This window comes from Wyeomyia smithii, chromosome 1, assembly GCF_029784165.1.
Source record: "Wyeomyia smithii strain HCP4-BCI-WySm-NY-G18 chromosome 1, ASM2978416v1, whole genome shotgun sequence".
Lineage (NCBI taxonomy): Eukaryota > Metazoa > Arthropoda > Insecta > Diptera > Culicidae > Wyeomyia > Wyeomyia smithii.
The window spans coordinates 85170105-85192521 of NC_073694.1; the positions used below are offsets into that span (position 1 = coordinate 85170105).

At 42.2% G+C, this 22417-nt stretch overlaps 1 protein-coding gene across 2 annotated transcripts in view; it reads left to right on the plus strand.

The window, feature by feature from the left end:
• LOC129725682 (run domain Beclin-1-interacting and cysteine-rich domain-containing protein) overlaps positions 1 to 22417 on the plus strand; it is a 92290-nt gene that overhangs the window by 52562 nt on the left and 17311 nt on the right. For both annotated transcript variants that reach the window (XM_055681756.1, XM_055681766.1), the window contains exons 5-7: positions 16388 to 16555; positions 16613 to 16810; positions 16908 to 17061. In XM_055681756.1, coding sequence (XP_055537731.1) covers positions 16388 to 16555; positions 16613 to 16810; positions 16908 to 17061 — 520 coding nt within the window. The remainder of the gene's footprint in view (positions 1 to 16387; positions 16556 to 16612; positions 16811 to 16907; positions 17062 to 22417) is intronic.

Genomic DNA, 22417 nt, shown 5'->3' on the forward strand with positions numbered 1-22417 from the left:
TCCGTGGCCTACGGTATTCGCCAAATACCGACCCGTGGTGGCATACAGCTCTGCCAATATATATATATATATATATATATATATATATATATATATATATATATATATATATATATATATATATATATATATATATATATATATATATATATATATATATATATATATATATATATATATATATATATATATATATATATATATATATTGGCAGAGCTGTATGCCACCACGGGTCGGTATTTGGCGAATACCGTAGGCCACGGAAGTGCTAACTGCAAGAACGCAGTCCCGGACCATCAGCGAGAGCTAGCCTAGGTTGTGGTGAGACTCAGGCATTGGGCCGCCGAATTCTCACAAAAGCCACATTATCCGGAAGCAGCTCTGACGGAGCGAATAGTGCCGCTCCCACCACCCAAATGCACTAATTCGCCCATTGGGATTGATGCCAGTAAGTTCCCAATTACGGTAACTGGTCGCAACGCCATATGATAAGAGTCAGATTTCGTTTTCGTACCAAGATTCTGGGCTGGCACCTGCGCCGAGCTCCCTTAGTAAGGTCGTGTGACAACGGCTTGAAACGGCGAGACAACAACCGGTGCAGGGGTCTCCGTCCCGTAAAACCTGGCAGGCCTTCCAGTACGTTCCAAATTCATTGCCCGGTGGGAACCGGGCAGGAGTGGGATCAGATGTCCTTTCCTGACTTGCGCCGGTCGGGGGTGTCATAGTTGCTCATAAGGCGCTATGGCAGCCACCCCTAGCCATGGCCTCACTGCTTCGGCATAGACTACCATGGGACCAGAAAGGCGACCACTCCAGTATGGATAAGGATAGCGGCTGGAAGGGGGACCCACTTAACAAAAATGAACAGTAATAATGAAGATCAACAAATGGGCGCAGATGGGTTGAAAAACCCGTTTGCACGAGGAGGCATCCAGAGGTCTCCGCCGAGAAAGGCGGAGATGGATGCAGTAAAGGACGCCTGCGAAGACGGCAAAGGCAGTACGCCTACCGGATCGACGCGAGACATCGCAGTGGCTGGTCCACTGTTGATAAAGGCGGTCGGAAGACAGCGAGACACGCTACCGAAGGTAGTAGCACTGTCGGAGCAGCTCGATGCCATAATCGAGTTTGCGAAAAGTCGCACCAACACGACGAAGTACCTGAAGCAGGCTCTCTACATGCTTCGGTCCTCCGTCGATGCTGCGAAGAAGGAGCATGCCGAGCTCAAGGCAAGAGCGGTGGCTGCAGAGAAGAATGCAACGGAGGTGACCGGAAGGGCGACGAAGTCGGTCCAAACGGACACCTGCATGTTTGCAGCGGTTTGCGCCTCCGAGTCAGCCGCAAAAAGAGCAAGGCAGTCTCCGGGGGAAGCCCCCGAGAACAGCAAGAAACGGTTGGTTGTGCTAAGCCCGCGAGAAAGCACACCAACGGCCTCCAAGTCCGCCGAAAAGTCTGCCGAAGTGGCAGCTACGGGAAACCCTTGGGTTACCGTGGGAGGAAGGAAGCGCCAAAAAGACAGCAAGCGCAACGACGAGAAGGCGACAAATCGTCCAAAAATGGGAAAGAAGGCGCGAAGCAGGGGCGACGCCCTCATACTCAAGACGGAGGGGTCCAAGTACTCCGAAGTCTTGAAGAAAATGAGAGGCGAAACCCAGCTCAAGGATCTGGGAGCGGATGTGCGGACCATCCGTCGTTCTCGTACCGGCGAGATGATCCTTGAGCTCCGTAAGGATGCTAAAAACAAGGGCGCTGCCTACAAGACGGTAGCCGAGCAGGTCCTCGGGAAAGATGTGCAAATTCGGGCACTCACCTCAGAGGTGACTCTCCAGCTCAAAAACCTGGATGAAATCACCGAGAGGTGCGATATTGCACAGGCCCTCAAGGAGAAGTGCGGAGTGGAAGTAGCCACTGAGGTAATTCGCCTCCGAAAGGGTCCAGCGGGGACCCAGGTGGCCACTTTCCGGCTTGCATCGGCCGATGCAACTCTGGCCCTGAAGACAGCCAAACTTAAGGTTGGCTGGTCAGTATGTCCCCTGAGCATACTCCAGCAGCCGGACGTTTGCTTCTGGTGTTTCGAGGGAGGACACAAGTCCTGGACCTGCAAGGGGCCCGATAGGAGCCAGTTATGTAGGCGTTGTGGTGGTGCTGGCCATAAAGCTAAAGACTGCGGGGAGCCTCCCAAGTGCTTGGTATGTACTGGAAAACGGGACGCCAAGCACTTTATGGGAGGCCCACGGTGCCCAGCCGGTAAGGCGGCCACGAAACCACGGGCGTGAGGGTGACACAATTGAACCTGAACCATTGCTATGCGGCACAGCAGCTGCTATACCAAGCAGCGTCTGAGTCGCGGTCGGACATCGCAATCGTATCGGACCCCTACTGCATTCCTCCCGGAAACGGTAATTGGGTTGCAGATAAGTCCAGTACGGCGGCCATATGCACGACCAGCAAGTTCCCGGTTCAGGAGGTTGTGTCAACCTCAAATGAAGGATACGCGGTTGCCAAGGTGGACGGAGTGTTCTACTGCAGTTGTTATGCTCCGCCGCGTTGGTCTATCGAAAGGTTCACCCAGATGGTCGATTTGTTATCTATGGAGCTGACGGGACTAACACCCTTAGTAGTGGCGGGCGACTTCAACGCTTGGGCTGTTGAGTGGGGAAGCCGCCGCACGAACCGGAGGGGTCAGATCTTGTTGGAAGCTTTGGCAAAGCTCAACCTAGATCTGGCCAACGTTGGAACCAAGTGTACATTCAGCAGAAATGGTGCGGAGTCGATCATCGACGTGACGTTCTGAACTGGAGGGTAGACGATGGCTACACCTATAGTGACCACGAGTCGGTCTGCTATAGCGTAGTCCAGAACGTGAGGCGGCAGGCGACGGGTAGAGCCAATACTCCGACCGTCCGCGGGTGGAAGACATCGCATTTCGATGCCGAGGTATTTGCAGAAGCAATGAGAAGAGAGCGCGAGGGGGGCAGTTGGCTCCGCCCGAGTGCTGACCAATTAGTTGCCACATTATCGCGGGCGTGCGACGCCACCATGCCTAGGACCCGCCAACCTAGAAATACCGGTATACCGGTATATACCGGTATACTGGTGGACCGACGCGATAGCGGACCTCCGTAGCGCGTGCCTCCGTGCAAGACGGATGTTGCAACGTGCACGTACCGATGCACAGAGGGTAGAGCGCCGTGTAGTATTCGGATCTGCAAGATCGGCGCTTAAAAGTGCGATAAAGGCGAGCTGACTCTTATCATATGGCGTTGCGACCAGTTACCGTAATTGGGAACTTACTGGCATCAATCCCAATGGGCGAATTAGTGCATTTGGGTGGTGGGAGCGGCACTATTCGCTCCGTCAGAGCTGCTTCCGGATAATGTGGCTTTTGTGAGAATTCGGCGGCCCAATGCCTGAGTCTCACCACAACCTAGGCTAGCTCTCGCTGATGGTCCGGGACTGCGTTCTTGCAGTTAGCACTTCCGTGGCCTACGGTATTCGCCAAATACCGACCCGTGGTGGCATACAGCTCTGCCAATATATATATATATATATATATATATATATATATATATATATATATATATATATATATATATATTTTTTTTTTTTTTTTGTTTCAGGTGAAGGGGAAATTTGCATCCAAACACCTGAGGTGACCAACCTCAGGGAGTGTGGGGTTGGTTTGAATCAGTGACCGGACCCACTAAAACCCTCTCAGTCTCCAGCCCATAATACTCCCCGGGACCACCGCTAGGTATTGCTTCGGGGAGCGGCTTTTGTGCTCTGTGCACCCTCTTGGTTCTTTAGGTCTTTTTGCTAACTTAGCTAACTAACCTGGAGACTGGCCGTTAGCTAACACTGGCGTGTCGGTGGTCAACCTGTCGCCTGTTTTGCAATTCTAAAACTATTTGAGAGGCGGCTGTACAAACCGCCCTCCAAATGTTTGGGTCCTTACACATCCTCCGAACTAGGTTGTCCGGAGTGGTGTCTGGCCCGCTCACTACCATCATGTCGCTCCGCGCATGCACAAAACGAGGGCACACGAAGAAGACATGCTCAGCAGTCTCTTCCGCTTCCGCGCACTCGGGACACATGGGGGACCCCGCATGCCCGAATCTGTGTAGATACTGCCTGAAGCAACCATGGCCTGACAGAATCTGTGTCACATGGAAGTTCACTTCTCCATGGCGCCTCCCGACCCATCTGGATACATCCGGAATAAGTCGATGCGTCCATCTACCCTTCACGGAATTGGACAACTCCTGCTGCCATCTGATCATCGAGAATGATCTTCTGGTACCTCGTATGCCCCTTGTGTCACGTTGATCGAAGCATTCTACGTCCTCCTTAATGGCTATGCTGATAGGCATCATGCCGGACAGGACGCAGATTGCGTCGTATGACACAGTTCGATACGCGCTCGCAACCCTCAGGCACATGAGCCTGTAGGTACTTTCCAACTTACCCCGATGTTTACTAGTACCTAGTGCTTTGGACCACACTGGCCCGCCGTATCTCAGTATGGACGAAGTCACGCTAGCTAGAAGTTTCCGCTTGCTGCCGTACACTGCTGAGCTATTGGACATCATGCGAGATAATGCTGCAATAGCCATTGAAGCCCTCTTACAGGCATATTCGACATGGCTCCCGAAGGCGAGCTTGTCATCGATCATCACCCCCAGCAGCTTCAGGGAGCGCTTAGAGGCGATGGTGCAATTCCCGACACTGATCAACGCCTGTTGCTTCGACTTGCGGTTATTGACAACTGAAATCTCCGTCTTATGATGCGCAAGCTCCAGTTTTTTGGAGCGCATCCAGTCCTCGACGACGCTTATAGAGTGCGAAGCCGTCAACTCAACCTCCTCGATCGACTCGCCGTAGACCTCAAGTGTGATGTCGTCCGCAAACCCAACGATCACAACCCCTTGGGGGAGCTTTAGTTTCAGCACTTCATCGTACATGATATTCCACAGTACCGGGCCCAGGATGGAACCTTGTGGAACCCCTGCGGTAATTGGGACACATTTTTGACCCTCGTCTGTGCTGTAAACTAGCACACGATTCTGGAAATAATTTCCCAGAATCCTGTACAAAGATACGGGAATGTCTAGTTTCCGAAGCGAGTGGGCTATGGAATCCCAGCTAACACTATTGAACGCATTTTTCACGTCCAACGTGACGATTGCGCAATAGCGAATGCCCCATCTTTTACGCTGGAGTGCTACCTCTGCTGTTTTGGTGACGGACAGAATAGCATCCACCGTAGACTTGCCTTTTCGGAAGCCGAACTGGTTACTCGACAGACCGTTTGCACTTTCGGTGTACCTAACCAGTCTATTGAGAATAACCTTCTCGAGCACCTTACCCGCCGTATCGAGCAGACATATCGGTCTGTATGCCGACGGGTCACCAGGTGGTTTCCCTGTCTTCGGCAATAAGACCAGCTTCTGTCGCTTCCATCTCTCTGGGAATGTACAGTCATCCAGGCACTTCTGCATGACTTCCCGGAATAGTCTGGGGGCCTCTTTGATGGCCTTCTTCACAGCCAGATTCGGAATCCCATCCAATCCCGGTACCTTGCTCACCTTCAGGGAGTTGGCGATCGCGATGAGTTCCTCATTCGTAACCGTTTCCGCCTCCTCTGCCTCGGCACGGCTAACGCCGTCACTCATATATTGGGTGTTCGGCAGGTTGGCCGACCACCTCTGGTCTGAGTTTGAGATACTGGAACGTCGGTGAAGTGACTCGCCAGCCGGAGGCCAAGGATTTGGCTCGTGGCGTGGAAAGAGTCCCTCTATGATCCGCTCAAGCATCGCTGGTGATTTTTCTGCGGGCGCCATCGCACCCTTAGTCTTGGCCATCACCATCCTATAGGCGTTACCCCACGGGTTAGTGTTGGCACTAGCGCACAGTCTTTCGAAGCACGCACGTTTACTAGCTTTTATTGCTCTCTTAAGCGCCGCTTTTGCGGAACTGAATGCCCCTCGACGATCTTCCCTTTCTTCGTCGGTTCGCGCACGTTGAATCCTTCTTCTCGCTTGAAGACACGCTCTGCGGAGGTCCGCTATCGCGTCGGTCCACCAGTAGACTGGTGGCCTTCCATGCCTAGGCTGGCGGTTCCTAGGCATAGTGGCGTCGCACGCCCGCGAAAGTAATGCAACAAGTTGATCAGCGCTCAGGTTACGAGTTCTGCTCGCCTCGTGTTCTAGTCTAATTGCTTCCGCAAATACCTCTTCGTTGAAGTGTGATATCCTCCACCCGCGAGGAGCTGGAGTGTTAATTCTACTCGCCACATGCGGTCTCGTTTTACAGTCTACGCTATAACAGACCGCCAGATGGTCGCTATGAGTGTAGCCATCGTCTACCCTCCAGTTCGTGATCAATCCTGGACTACAGAATGTCACATCGATGATCGACTCCGCGCCGTTTCTACTGAAGGTGCTCTTCAAGCCGACGTTGGCCAGATCTATGTTGAGCTTCGCCAAAGCCTCCAACAAGATCCGGCCTCTCTGGTTTGTGCGTCGACTTCCCCACTCAGTTGCCCATGCGTTGAAGTCGCCCGCCACTACCAACGGTGATAGACCGATCAGCTCCACGGTGGCTCGGTCAATCATCCTTGCGAACTGCTCGGTAGACCAACGAGGCGGAGCATAGCAGCTGCAGTAGTACACTCCGTTCACCTTGGCAACCGCGTATCCTTCGTTTGAAGTTGACACTATCTCTTGAACCGGGAACCTGCTCGTCGTCTATATTGCCGCCATACCGGACCCGTCCGAAATCCAGTTACCGTTTCCGGAAGGAATTCGGTAGGGGTCCGAGATTATGGCGATGTCCGACAACGACTCAGTGACTGCTTGGTATAGCAGTTGCTGAGCCGCGAAGCAGTGGTTCAAATTTAGCTGTGTCACTCTCGCGCCCGTGGCTTGCTAGTCGGCTATATATATTGGAGTGGTTCAATTCTGATGCAGCCTTTGTCCGCGTGGTTCGATCGAATCCTGCAGTCGTCATCGATTGTCAATTTATGGTTTCGTTGCTGGTTTGGTTCCTCCGCTTGTTGCTACGGGCCTCAGCTGGGTTTTTGCTGACGTCTCGGCTCCGGGTGCGCCTAGGCCGGTCGGTCGTGGTGTAACGTCTCCCCCCTTAGATTGTCGTCCGTCCTCGGACGATTTTTCGAAAAAGACGAGCCTCGGTAAGGTTGCGGGTTCTCCTTTTCTAATGGTTCCTTTAGGTTCCGTGGTGGTTTCAGCATGCTTATGGATTTTCAGGATGGTATCTTCCTTAGATTTGGTTCTTCTGTTGATGATATAAATTGCAAAAGAGCAGAAAAAGGTTAGTGTGAGGAGAATTCCTCCTCCGATGGTTGTTGTCCTCTTCGAGCGATGCAGGTCCAACTTTATCTCTTGAAGACTGTTTAAGTGTTCCAGTTTGATGTGGGTGATCTCATTCCGCTCTTCCGAGTAGTTGAGTTGAATGAATTTCCTTCCATAGATTGGTATGAGGTATTCTTCGTGGTCTGTTAGATGCTTTTGACCATTAAATGTGAGATTCATCACCTTAATCGTACAATTGTCTGTTTCGACAATAGTCGGGGTGTTGACTAATCTCGAGTTATTACATGAGTCGGAAATCAATACTTGTTGATTCGTATCCAATAGTATGATTCCTTTTTTGATTTCTTGTATTCTGATATGTTGCCTGACGGGTTTTAGGACACATTTTGGTGTCAAATGATTCAAAAGGTTGTTGATACAGTCGTCTTCGATAAGAGTTGTTGCTTCGCAGATGTCACAAATGTGCTCTTGTTTATAGATAATGTCTCTGTGCTTTGCCACCAGCTTGATGTCTGTACTGATTCGTGTGTTGTTTAAGTTGAGCGTCTGGATGTTGATCAGGTCGAACTCGTTGTCTTCTAGGATGGGTATTTTCGCCAAAATTAGGATTTCGTCGCCTTTTACAATTACGCTTCCTGAGCTGTATTGGAATATTTGATCTAAGTAATCCAGATTCAATTTTTGTGCTTTAAGTCTGTTATAAATGTACAATTTATCATCTAATGAAAATAAGTTTCTATTCAAAATGTTTAGCTTTGCAAATTCGATTTGTTCTTCTACGCTAGTGAGAATTTGAATTAACATGTCAAGGTTCATAATAAGATTAATGTATTCCAAGTCCGTATTGGTCGTAAGTGAGTTATTATTTTGGTCTACAATTTGTTTGTTTATTTTCTTGAGAATATCTGTAATATTATTCAGTTTATTCTGAATTCTTTCGTTTATAATTATTTGCCTTGATAAAGATTGAGAGAGTAAGTTTCCCTGCTTTTCTAACGTTTCTAAATTATGATTTATAATTTCCATATCATCGTTATCTGGATTGCCTGCAATAAGTTTAATTACTGATCCTAAAGCGTTAACTAATGCTCTTCTATTTCTGCGGGGATATAAACTCAACAATTTTCCTCTTGCGTATTGGATTTTGTAATCAAGGGTGATCTATCAAGGGAGATGATCTATTATTTTCAGGTTTTCTGTCGTTTTTTCTATGTAGTCAATGTTGTTTGCAATGGATTTAATATTGATTTTGTGTATAACTCTCTCAAACCCTATTCTTATCCTAACTTGTTTTAGTTTTATGGCAATTATGCCATTATTATATGATATTTCTTTAAATTTTGTGCCGTGTATTAGGATGATGTAAGTTAATCTGTAACGAGAGTTAAGTTATTGATTTAAACGATTATTTTTTTATTCTGTTTTTGTGTATTTTTACGTCATTGATGTCTTTAAATGTAAGATCGTTATTCTCTTTTATGGTAGTTATTTTGTAAGGGTTTACGTCTTTAGTTATTCGTTGGGAAATTTTAATGTATTTAGCATCGCCTGGGTTGTATTGTTCAGGTTGTTCGTTATCTTTATTTTGTTGTTCATATTTAGCTTTCCTTTTATCCAGTTCGATTTTAGCCGCTGATTGCAAGCTTTTAAATTTTTCCGAAATTTCTTCCATGTTTGTCGAGCCCGAATGATTGAATACCAAATTACGCGGTAAATTTTTTATAGCGGTGTGAAAACTGTTGTTATAAATATCGACGGCGATATTAATTTGATCTCTTGTAGACAAATCGTTGAATTTAATTTTGTTTGTTCGATAAATTTCGATTAGGGTAGAATGAAACCGTTCTACAATACCGTTTGAATTTGAACTACTCGCGAAATGTAACTCGACTCCTAGGTCGTTAAGGAATCCGATGAAATCAATAGACCTGAAAGAAGGTTCCTGGTCACTCACAATAGTCTTCGGTCTGCCAAATTGTCTAATGTGTTCTGTAATAGCATTTTTTACGTCCACTATTGTTCTAGTTTCCAAAGGTATGGCATTTGCAAATTTGGAAAACGAATCGACTATGGTGAGCCACTTTTGACCTTTTAAAAAGAATATGTCAATGTGGACTCGATCGAAAGGGTTATTGCCGAAAATGCTTTTTCTTATCAAATTCGGTGGCTTCCTGTCATATTTGGCTTTTTTGCAGATATCACAGGAATCTATCAAAATTTTAATCTTTCGATCAAGTTGTGGGAAGAAATATTTTTGCATTATCTGGTTCTTATTTTCTTTGATTCCTCTGTGGCCACAATTTCATCCTGTTGTTCATCTAGGCGTATGTCCTCTAGAAGGGTTTCTGAAATAAAAACTTTGTAGGGGCTATTAGTTGAAAAATGTTTCCGGTAAGTTTCTTGAACTAATTGAACTAAAGAGATTGGAATTTTGAGGCAACTTGAACCTCTGGGGTTAAGAGTCCGCTTTAATATTTCTACTATTTCTTCTTCCGTATAACTTTGTTTGACTATTATGTGCCTGTGAAATTTGGGAAAGATCTGTTCATATGCCGTAATCTCTATTTTTCCGATTTTAAAAATAATTTGGGTCCTGAATGTGTTGATTGGTCTCTCAGTGCACGGAATAAAGTAATCATCGCTTGTATCCGCTGAGTGTACTGTCATGTCGTCACTTTCATCATCTGAAAGTTCCTCTTCTCGTTCGGAGGGTTCCACGTTTAAAGACATCGATGATTGTGAATGTGCGTTTACTTGATTATGTTTTTTTAGGTTTATCCGAGACAACGCGTCTGCGACGACGTTTTGTTTCCCTGGTTTATAGATTAATTCGTAGTCAAATTCTTCTAAAGCCAGTTTACCTCTTATGATTCGGTGATTTGCATTAGTCATAGAGAAGGTAAGTGGTTGGTGATCTGTAAACATTTTGAATTTCCGTCCGTATAGATACGGTCTGAAATGTTTGACCGCCCAAACGATTGCCAAAAATTCCTTTTCCGTTGTTGAGTATCGTTCCTCTGTTTTACTTAAAGTTCGCGATGCGTATGCTATGGGTCTGTCATTGCCTGCGGGCCCTTGCAACAGTACTGCCCCTATTGCATAATCGCTTGCATCGGTAGTAAGAATAAATTCCTTGCTGAAATCGGGGTAAATTAACACAGGATCTAGCGTTAGAATTTGTTTACACTTTTCGAAGCATGCGTTTATTTCGGGTGTTATCTCAAACTCCGCGTCTTTTCTAAGAAGTGCTGTCAACGGTTTCACTATTTTAGCGAAGTCTTTTATAAATCTCCTATAATAGCCTAGCGTTCCTAAGAATTGACGAACTTCTTTTTCTGTTTTAGGGATTGGCCATTTTTTTATGATTTCTATTTTGTCACTGTTTGGTCTTACTCCATCTTCAGAGACAGTATGACCTAGAAACTGCGTTTCTTTTTTAAAAAAATTCGCACTTGTCTAGCTGAATTTTTAGTCTAGCTTCTTTAAGTCTTTTTAGAACTTGTGCTAAATTTTTCTTGTGTTCCTGAAGTGAACTGGAAAATATGATTATATCGTCCATATAGACGAAACAACATACTCCAATTAAATCCCTTAGTATACAGTCCATTACCCTTTGAAAAGTTGCCGGGGCGTTTTTCAACCCAAATGGCATGCGAGTAAACTCGTACTTTCCTCCGTTCACAGAAAATGCTGTTTTCTCTGTGTCTTCTTCTGCCAGCTGGATCTGGTGGAAGCCAGAAACTAAATCAATAGTTGAGAAATATGTAGCCCTTCCCAGTTTATCCAAGATGTCGGTAACCTCGGGTATGGGGTACTTGTCGTTGATAGTTTTTTCATTTAGCTTTCTGTAGTCGATCACTAAACGAAATTTCTTGTGACCAGATGCATCTGCCTTTTTCGGGACTATCCATACGGGTGAGGTGTATGGTGAGATTGATTCTCTTATAATTCCATCGTTTAGCATCTTTTTAACTTGCTTTTGTACTTCGCTTTCATAAACGTAGGGATATTTATATGATTTCGTATGGACTGGGATACTATCTACCGTTCGAATTTTATGTCTTATTTTGTGTGTGAATGACAGTTTGTCGGACTCCACGTATAAAACATCTCTGTACTGATCGATCACCGTTTCGAGGGCTTGTTTTTCTTCCCTATTCATGTGGTCGTCACGAAAGGTATAGTTTGTCATGTTTATTTGCTTTGGCAATTCGGTTAAATCGAACGGATCCTAATCCATTTCGATTTCACTCGAATTTATTTCTTGTGAAGATTTTGAGAAATTTTGAATCGCTACAAAAGCTTTATTATTGCTGCTTCTGTAGATACCAGGTAAAATAGTGAATGAATTGTATTTCTTTTCATTCGCTATTATGAAATCACCGTTCTTTTTGGTTTTCAGTGCGATGTACTGAAATTCTTGTTCATTTATGTTAAATGCTTGCTCTTCAGGGAATTTTTTTTGCATTTTTATTGTTTTTCGTCCGATTTTCAAGGAATTATTACGAATGTCGATTTGAGCATTTAAGTCTCTTAATGACTCGTAACCTATTAATCCATCGAAAAACTTGTGGAATTTAAAAATATAAAATTTCAATTTCTTCTTGATCTGAAATGGATCAAAAGAAGCTGATTTGTTTATTATGTGTGTTCCACTTATATTCGTTACCCTGATTCCATTCTCAGTTCTGCAATTTTCAATGTTTACGTGCTCGGGTGAAATATAATTTTTGTTCGCTCCCGTGTCGATCAAAAATTTCATCTCACCTTTCGAGGTTTGAATTATTATATAAGGTACAAAATTGTTATCGCTTTTTATATTTTTCGACGTGGCTCTTCTACCACGTGAAAATTCAACTCCTCGCCGATGAAGTAATCATCGTCTTCCGAGTTCAGAGCTGATTCCTCCAGCTGATTAGAGGTGTCGTACTCCTCCTCGTGGTTTTTGCTGAATTCGCTTTCTTGTTTTGGTTTGGTTTCGTGGTTGTTCACCTCCGTACGGGACTTTGCGGTTTTCATTGAAACGTCGTCGTCCACCGGTGGACCTCTAGGGGTTTTAAATTTCCCTGATCCGTTCGGTTTCGCGTTGAACGTGTTACCGTGCTTGTTGTTGCTGTTGTTGTTGTTGTTCGTGTAGTTGGGTTTTGTATTCGTCTGATTACCGTTGTTGGAATTTGAAAACGGTTTTGAATTGAATGAATTGTTAGAGGTTGAACTGGAATGTTTGTTAAATTTTTGCCTGTACGCGGCATTCGCGTATTGCGTTGTTATAGCGTAGGCTTCTTCCAATGTTTTTGGTCGATAGCTCCTCACATGCATAGACAATTCGTCTGTGAGGCCATCTATGAATCTAGTAAGCGTCATCAAGCTTACTAAATTGTTTATTGCCTTAGTTGCATTCTGATAATCTTCCATCGTCGCCGCTGTCGATTTGATAGCGGTGTCGATGGTTTTGATTTTATTATAATACTCAGGAATTGTCTTTTTCCCTTGTGTTATGTAAAATAATGATTGGATGTGTGACGTAAGGTCACGTCTATCCCCGTAGGAATTCAAAATCACCTCTTTAATTTCTAGCCAGCTGTTCGGGTTGCCAGCAGCGATCAAAATCTCTTTGGCTTCGCCCGTAATTTTATTTTTCACTGCCCTGACTAATTGGCTATACACTGGTTCATCTCGGTATCTTCTAAAAAGTTCGAGAGTATTTTCCGCGTCTTCCAGCCATGCATGGGTCTCTTTTTTATTTCCACTAAATGTTGTTAGATTTTTGATTGGGTCTGGAGTCCTGAATTGCATAAAAGGATCATCCGCCTTCTCTTTTAAATTTCTGAGTTGTTCAATCAACTCATTTTGGTTCTGGGTTAAACTTCTTATGTGCTGAAGTAAACCCTCAATTGTGATTGCCGGTTGTGGGGCTGGTTGAGGAGCTGGTTGTGGCTCTTCTTCATAAAGTTCTGGGGCTGCGAGATCTGGTGAGATCATTAAGTCGCGCTCGGCCATTATAATAAATTAACTTCGTTTGCTTTGTATTGCGTATAGATTTGTTGTCAGTATTCACTTACACTGCACTTTCACGGTTAGTTGTTAGTTTTGTTTTTTCACTTTGTGATATTTCAGGTGTCCGCTTACCGCTGGTGGGGGCTCGCACCTCTGAATTAGTATGGTTTTGTTTGTGTTAATCTTAGAAAAATGATTGTGGTTACTTACAGGAAGATTACTGCTTTCATCTCCTGGAGTCTTGGTGTGAAGTGACGGATGGATGGGGTAGGTTTCCAAATGGCGGGATCGGTCCTCTGATATCCGCAAGTCCTTGATGTTCACTCAGGGGTTGTTCTTGCTGGGTGTATCAGTTGTCTGCCATAGACGTGGGCTGTTCCTCTTTGTAGAACTCGGTGACTGTGATACTAGATATTCACTCTGTTAACACTGTTCACTTTGTCTAACCACTTGGCCTTGCGACTGCGCCAATTATTCCGTGATTTATCGCGGGAACTAAAAAAAACTTTATTACTACGATTAACACTTTAATGTCCGATCACTACTGAATTACACACAAGACTGAATTGAAAATTAAATCTAGAAAGCTTAAATAAACTAAATCCGCTGACTCGTCGTTCCTCCGGTGGTTCAATTCTGATGCAGCCTTTGTCCGCGTGGTTCGATCGAATCCTGCAGTCGTCATCGATTGTCAATTTATGGTTTCGTTGCTGGTTTGGTTCCTCCGCTTGTTGCTACGGGCCTCAGCTGGGTTTTTGCTGACGTCTCGGCTCCGGGTGCGCCTAGGCCGGTCGGTCGTGGTGTAACGTATATATATATATATATATATATATATATATATATATATATATATATATATATATATATATATATATATATATATATATATATATATATATATATATATATATATATATATATATATATATATATATATATATATATATATATATATATATATATATATATATATATATATATATATATATATATATATATATATATATATATATATATATATATATATATATATATATATATATATATATACATATATATATATATATATATATATATATATATATATATATATATATATATATATATATATATATATATATATATATATATATATATATATATATATATATATATATATATATATATATATATATATATATATATATATATATATATATATATATATATATATATATATATATATATATATATATATATATATATATATATATATATTGTATGTATGATCCACTGATTGAAAGAGATTGGAAGTAAGTTTCAACCAGTTGCCAAAGATTATCGTTATTTGCCGCTGAAGGTAAGTCCATAATGCAGTTACTCGTCGGCACTCGCAGAATGTGTGGTTCAGATCTTCAACACTGTCTTGAAATTGTCGATATCGAAATTTTTTTGATGCCAAATGTCTTAAAGTGATTTAAATGTCGAGATCTGGTGTTTTCTCCCTCCAATATTAGCTAAATATATTTGCAGAATTCCAATATTAGCTAAATATATTTGCAGAATTCATAAAAAAGCTAGGATTTAAGAAAACGTCCATCTTGATATAATTAATTTATAGTCAGGGTAGGTGGGCCAGTTATGGCAAGTGCACCAGTTTTGGCTATATCAATGAATTTTAAAAACTTTCAAGTTTTAAAAAAAATTTACATTTTTCATATTATTCATATATTATATTATCGGAATATATATATAGTTTGCTTGTCTTTCAGTCACGCGCACGAAAATCGAAAGTTACTCAAATTGTCTTTTTACCAAGCAAACTCTGAACCTAAAGTACGCTAAAGTTTGTTATTTTTTTGTGTGTGGCAACGCAAACACTCCTGTTCTGACTACAAGTTACCACACGTGTTAAATTAGCACATGGCTAAAGGTTCTGAAGAACTTCTGATGCAGGTGCATCGACAAAAACGTAATGAAGGGCGCCAGGCAATTTTGAGATGTAAGAAAGACATAATATCCACTGTCCGTTGATTATGAACGTTTCTTTATAGCTACAATAAGTTCTGTAATGTCATGGCATTGCCATTAAAATTAGGTTGTCAAGTGATGGAGTAAGGCAGTACCCGTTGTAATTCATTAAGGATAGACTATGAAAAGCTCAAAAACATGATGGGGATTGTAAACCTTTTTGCTCGAGAAAACAAGCAGTTTGGATTTTTTAAAAGTGTGTAGCAATTTTCATATGCATTGAAATTGTAGTTTTCTAAAAGTACAGTTATTCGATAACGAAAAGTTATTTGTTGATTAAAAATATCGATTACGACCGAAAACGTTAATAACGATCATTTATAAAAAAAATGAGGAAAACCAGCTATAACTCGGCAAAGCCATTTTTTTGCAAAACACCATATCGAGTTTCAAGTTTGGCTAATGGCAACCGTGACGAGGTGCACTTGGAATCTATCCAACTTTTTCCCTGATTTGAGCATCAGGCTCTAGGAAAATTTACAAAAATGTTCTCAAGAAGTTGTACTTCAAGATAGAGCAATATTTTTTTTTTTCAATTTTGAAAAATAAATAAGACATTTAACGTACACAGACATGCTGCACATATTTTACCCCCAAATCGTAGTAATAATGCTGTTGGTCTTTACTTTTAAACATTGTGTAAAATCTGATCAACTGTTTTGATTTAAGATATTTCGGAATATCGACATAAAATCGTCAGAGTTTTAAAAATTAAATATTTAAAAAAAATTAATTTTAAATAAATGTTGTTGTTGTTGTTGGTGTATATAAAAAATTATTACAACCAATAAGTTGATGCCCGCATCAACATATAAGCAATTCATTATAGTGATATTGAATCACCAATAAGTAAATGGAAGCTTTCTGAGTCGAAATCCGCGAAAACTGTAGTTTTCATAAATATTGTTGCTTATGTTATAGCTAGCCATACCGATGAAATAGTTAACTGAACTACGCTAGCCAGAGTTGTAGAAGAGCCTTTTATTTGTTGTAATATAAATTATACATTTTTTTGTTTGAACTACGTGTTTTTTTTTTTTTCATTTTAGCCGTCGAACACAAATGGCAAAGCAAAATTTTCGTTGTACTGGATGTGGTATGAAGGTAGCCCCTGCCTATTCTAATCGATTTAGATACTGCCATTACTTGGGTAAATACAACTGCTCTGGTTGCCATAAAAACCAAATGTCAGCAATTCCGGCCAAAGTTATCGAACGGTAATTTGTGTTTTTAATCCAGTTAATGAATTTTCATCACGTATTGTAAAAATGTAGGTGGGATTTCACATTTCATCCTGTGAGTAGTTTCTCATACCATTTGCTAAATGATATTGCGGCATGTCCGCTGTACAGAATTAATCATCTAAACCCAAAGTTATACGAGAAAGTTCGTATTTTATATGCTGCACGGTCCGTAAGGATAAACTTGAAATATATACGAGATTTTATTATTAATTGTCGTTTTGCTGAAGAGTAAGTACAACAATTGCTTGTTCTTTGTTTATAACTTATGATATTCGGTTACGGTAGACAAACTTTTTCTTCAAAATAATGTTATTTTATTTTGCAGCGCGAAACTCTTATTAAACACAATACCAGATCATTTAACATCTGATGTAGATAGTTGGTCCATGACGGATTTTATTTCAGTTAGAAATGGTTCGTTTCAAAGGGAAAAAACAAATTTGATAAGGTGCTGCGAAACGCATATTTTGGAATGTGAGGTAAGTATTCTTTGATCCTCGGAAAAAATTGACCTTCGAATTTTGATTGATAGAAGGGCTCAAAAGTTTCCTCTTTTGAAAAATGTCCTCATACAATATTTTAGCTTAATCAGACTTTGGAAACAATGATTTCAAACGATAATAACCGAATAACCACATGATAGATAATATTTATCAATATTACGTTAGATAGATAAAATATTTGACAAGTTTGTATTAGGGTAATGTGGGGCTAGTTGATCATTTCTGGTCATAATGTTCTGTGACCTGTGGAAATATTATGTCAAAAACTCATTATGTACATGATAATGTTGTGTTAACTCTATATAGCTTCTATAAAAAATATGATCTGCTCAGAACAGCTTGCAATTTTGCGGATGTTTTATGTTTTTTGAAAGGATGTCAAAATAATAAACTAACCCCTAAGGTGCGATAAGTTGGACGGGGTGTGGAGTAAATTGACCATTTTTATTTCGGCAGGACAATTCACTCTCCAAAATTCACAATTCGCTCTCCAAAATCCCACACCACGAGAAAAGTAACTCATAATTGCATGAAAAAAATCGTGTAACTCTCCCATACCTGACGAGAAATATTTAAAACCTACTGAAAACATTTTAACTACATGGAGTGAGAACAATACTCAATAGTTACTGCATTAGAAACTTAAGAAAATGATTCTTTTGTCATATTTGAATTATTTAATAAGCTAAAAACATGATGCTGATCGCGGTACGGGGCAAGAGGGCATGTTTTTCAATTCAATTCTAAGCAAATAACGAACAATGTGCAATGTGTCAAACCAAAACAGAGTTTTCTTTTCCTGTTTCACTATTCATTAACGACATTTGATGCGAAAAAACGCTTCTATAGTAGCGGCCAGTGATGATTGTTGCCACTACTTGCGCCCTGACAATCGTTTATATTTACGTAGCTTTTTACTATGTGCTGCTACTAGTAGGATGTTACATTTCTGACAACACTTTCTGATTTTTTAGGTTATGCATCTACCGGCAGTGCCCAACCTACCCAATGAGAAATACTCATGAAAAAAAAAAAACTGTTTGTAAAATGATGCTTCATCAAAAACACTGCATTATTCATTTGAACTGTTAAAATATCAAAAACTCTTATTTTCCGCGCTTGAAAATTATAATATTATATGCGAGACGTGCATGAATGATAACATTGGTTATTGTGTAGGGGTTACTCCGGACCCTCTACCGGGAACTTGTGATATTTTCCGATGCGAAACTAATGATCCCGTAAGTGCGGCCAGAAGGACCACACGGAATCGCGTTTAATTTAAGATTAAATAATAATAAAAACTTGCTAGCCCTAGTGTGCATTTCGCGAGAGACGATTTCCCCTCGCAGAACCACTACCTATCTCTGTTATCCTAATGGCCTCTTCTCGGCCTTTCTCTATTCTAGTACTCTACTTGTGGGCTTGGTTCCACTTTTTTTTAATAAGGGGGATGTTTTGTGATGAATTAATTATTTACTTATATTTCTTAAGAATTTATATTGTGTGTTCTTCCACAAACGGTGACATATCAACACTATCACATATGTATATACACTAAGGTCGCTTTTTGCGCGTTTTTATACGCAGATTTTTTCTTACGCGGATTCAGGAATTTACGCGGTTTTTTTCACGCGGATTCCGGAATGTACGCGGTTTTTTTACGCGAATTCCGGAATTTACGCGGTATTTTTTTTGCGCGGATTTCGGTTTCTCTTCACTCGGATTGCAGAATTTATGCTCGGATTCTCCATATTCCGGAAATTACTAGTTTTTTTTACGAGGATTCCGTAATTAACGCGGTTTTCTTCTACGCGGCACGTATTCCCCGCGTAAAAAGCGAATTTAGTGTATATATTACATATATAGTATATATCAAATATATAGTACAGTCAGGTTTTTTTTACGCGGTTTTTTATACGCGGTTTTTTTACGAGGTTTTTTACGCGGATTTTTTAATTAACGCGGTTTTTTTTACGCGGATTTTTGAATTAACGTGGTTTTTTTTTACGCGGATTTTTGGATTAACGCGGTTTTTTTTTACGCGATACCGCGCTAATTCAAAAAAATTTTCACGAATTTCCGAATTAACGTGGGTTGGAACCAAAAACGTTTAAATGTTTATCTAGTTAAAGACTTAGTCCAAAAAATACTCTCCGCCCACCGAAAGATCCGGAATGACCGTCGAAGAGGACAATTTTTAATACTGGTTCTAGAGCGTCTAGGGTTTTTTCTAAAGCCCTTCTTGGTGGACTACTTTACGCGGATTTTAAAAAAAACGTTTTTTTTTTACGCGGATTTTTGAATTAACGCGGTTTTTTTACGCGGATTTTTGAATTAACGCGGTTTTTTTTACGCGGATTTTTGAATTAACGCGGTTTTTTACGCGGATTTTCGAATTACGGCGGGTTTTTTTACGCGGATTTTTGAATTAACGCGGTTTTTTTTACGCGGATTTTTGAATTAACGCGTTTTTTTTTACGCGGATTTTCGAATTAACGCGGTTTTTTTACGAGGTACGTATCCCCCGCGTAAAATAAAACCTGACTGTATATAAAATATATAGTATATAAAAAATATATAGTATATATATATATATATATATATATATATATATATAGTATATATATATATATATATATATATATATATATATATATATATATATATATATATATATATATATATATATATATATATATATATATATATATATATATATATATATATATATATATATATATATATATATATATATATATATATATATATATACAGGGATACGAGTAACCTTAGCGGAGATCGGGTAACCAACCCCGGTGGAAACTTTGGTCGTATGCTGACTGGGAAGGGGGAACGTACGCGGCTTTTTCCCCATGTTAGGGGCGGCGTACAACAGCGTCTGATCCGGAGCGGGCGGCTGAATCATGAAACGCGGTGTCTCGCCAGCTATATCAAAGACGGCAGCCCCGTCGCGAGACTAGGTATCGCAGCCCTAGTAAGGGTAGTATCCTGGCTATAGAGCTGCGGAAGGTGAATGTGGAGGTTGCAGCTATCCAAGAGGTGCGGTGGCCGAAATCGGGAGAACGCGAATTCCGAACAGTAGATCCTATTGCGGACACTTCATTTAAGTACCACATCTACTATAGCGGCGGCGTGAAAGCAGAAAGAGGAGTCGGTTTCGTGCTAAGTGGAAAACAGATGAAGCGTGTCATTAGATGGAGGCCGATCAGTGACCGTATATGCGTGTTGAAAATTAAGGGCAAATTCTTCAACTACAGCCTAATAAATGTGTACGCACCGACCAACGAGAAACCCGATGACGAAAAAGAGGAGTTCTATGAGCTCCTGGAAAAGACATACAATGAGTGCCCAGGACACGATATAAAGATTGTCATCGGAGATGCAAATGCACAGGTCGGGCAGGAAGACTTCTTCCGCCCCGTAACTGGTAGGGAAAGCTTCCACTCTACTACGAATGACAATGGCCTGAGGCTTGTTAATTTCGCTGCAGCTAGGGGGGTGGCTATATGTAGCACTTATTTTGCACGCCGGAACATACGTAAGCACACCTGGATGCACCCGAATGGAGAGCTTTGCTCTCAAATTGACCACGTTCTGATTGATGGACGGCACTTTTCAGACGTTACAGACGTGAGGTCGTTCAGAGGACCGAACGTTGACTCGGATCACTATCTCGTAGTAGCCAAAATCCACGCCCGGCTGTCCAACGTGCTGAAATCCAAGGCAACGAGGAGGATGCAGTTGAACATCCAGCGGCTATCAACTGAAGGAGTGGCTGCAGAGTACTCGCAGAAAGTTGATGAACGGATTGAGGAAAGATTTGAAGGGAACCTGAATGAACAGTGGAGGCACATCCACAGTTCGATCAGCACTACAGCGCTAGAAGTGTTGGGTACAACTGCGGCAGCTGCGCCCAATGAGTGGTTTGACGCTGAGTGCCAGCGAGTGACGGAAGAGAAGAACCGCGCCAGGGGTCACATGTTGGCCACGGCTGTGACTCGTCAGAGCATGGGTAGATATCGAGATGCAAGAGCCGCTGAAAAGAGACTCCATAGCCGGAAGAAACGACAGCATTGGGAGCGTATTCTTGCGGAGGCGGAAGGTTGCTTCTCCAGGCACGATGCGAGGAGCTTCTACAAGAAGGTCAACGGAATCAGGAATCGAAACGTGTCAGCCCCTGTCATGTGCAACGATAGGAAGGGGAACCTGATAACCGATAAAACAGAGGTGGCCAGGCGTTGGAAGGAACACTTCAGTGTGCTGTTGGATGACTATTGAGAATGATGGTCAAGCTGTGGATCCACCATCCATGGACGAGGTGAAGAAAGCAGTGAAAGAGCTGAGAAACTGCAAGCAGCTGGGAAGGACGGCATTCCCGCCGAACTCTTCAAAGTCGGGAGCGAACAGCTGTATCGTGCCATCCATCGGATCATGCTAAGAGTGTGGTCTAATGAAGAATTGCCCTCGGACTGGTTGGAGGGTCTCATATGCTCGATCTACAAAAAAGGCCATCGCCTGGACTGTAGCAATTATCGGGGCATAACTCTTCTCAATACCGTGTACAAAATTCTCTCCCGCATCCTGTTCCACAGACTGAGGCCGTTGCAGGAGACCTTTGTTGGCGAGTACCAATGCGGTTTTCGAGGGGGACGCTCCACGACGGACCAAATGTTTACCTTGCGACAAATCCTCGATAAATTTCGAGAATACAACTTGCAGACGCACCATCTGTTCATAGACTTCAGGGCAGCGTACGATTCAGTCAAGAGAAATGAGTTATGGCAGATTATGATTGAACATGGCTTCCCAACAAAGCTGATTAGGCTGATTCGTGCCACGCTTGAAGGTTTTACATCAAGCGTCAGGGTAGCCGGTGAGATATCGGACTCATTCGTGACGTTAGATGGTTTGAAGCAGGGCGACGGGCTGTCGAACTTATTGTTCAACATCGCATTGGAATGTGCTATACGGAGGGCTGGTGTGCAGAGAAGCGGCACCATCATTACGAAGTCGCACATGCTTCTCGGTTTTGCGGACGATATCGACATCATTGGTATCAGCCGTAGAGCTGTGGAAGCGGCCTTCGGACCTCTCAGGAGGAAAGCTGCGAGATTTGGGCTCGTCATAAACTTTGCCAAAACGAAATACATGGTGGCTGGCAGAGTGCGTGGTAGTCCGTCGGATGTTGGTGCTGCGGTGGTGCTAGATGGGGAAACATTTGAAGTAGTCGACGAATTTATTTACCTGGGAACATTAGTGACATGTGACAACGAGGTTAGCCGTGAGATAAAGAGGCGGATAGCAGCCG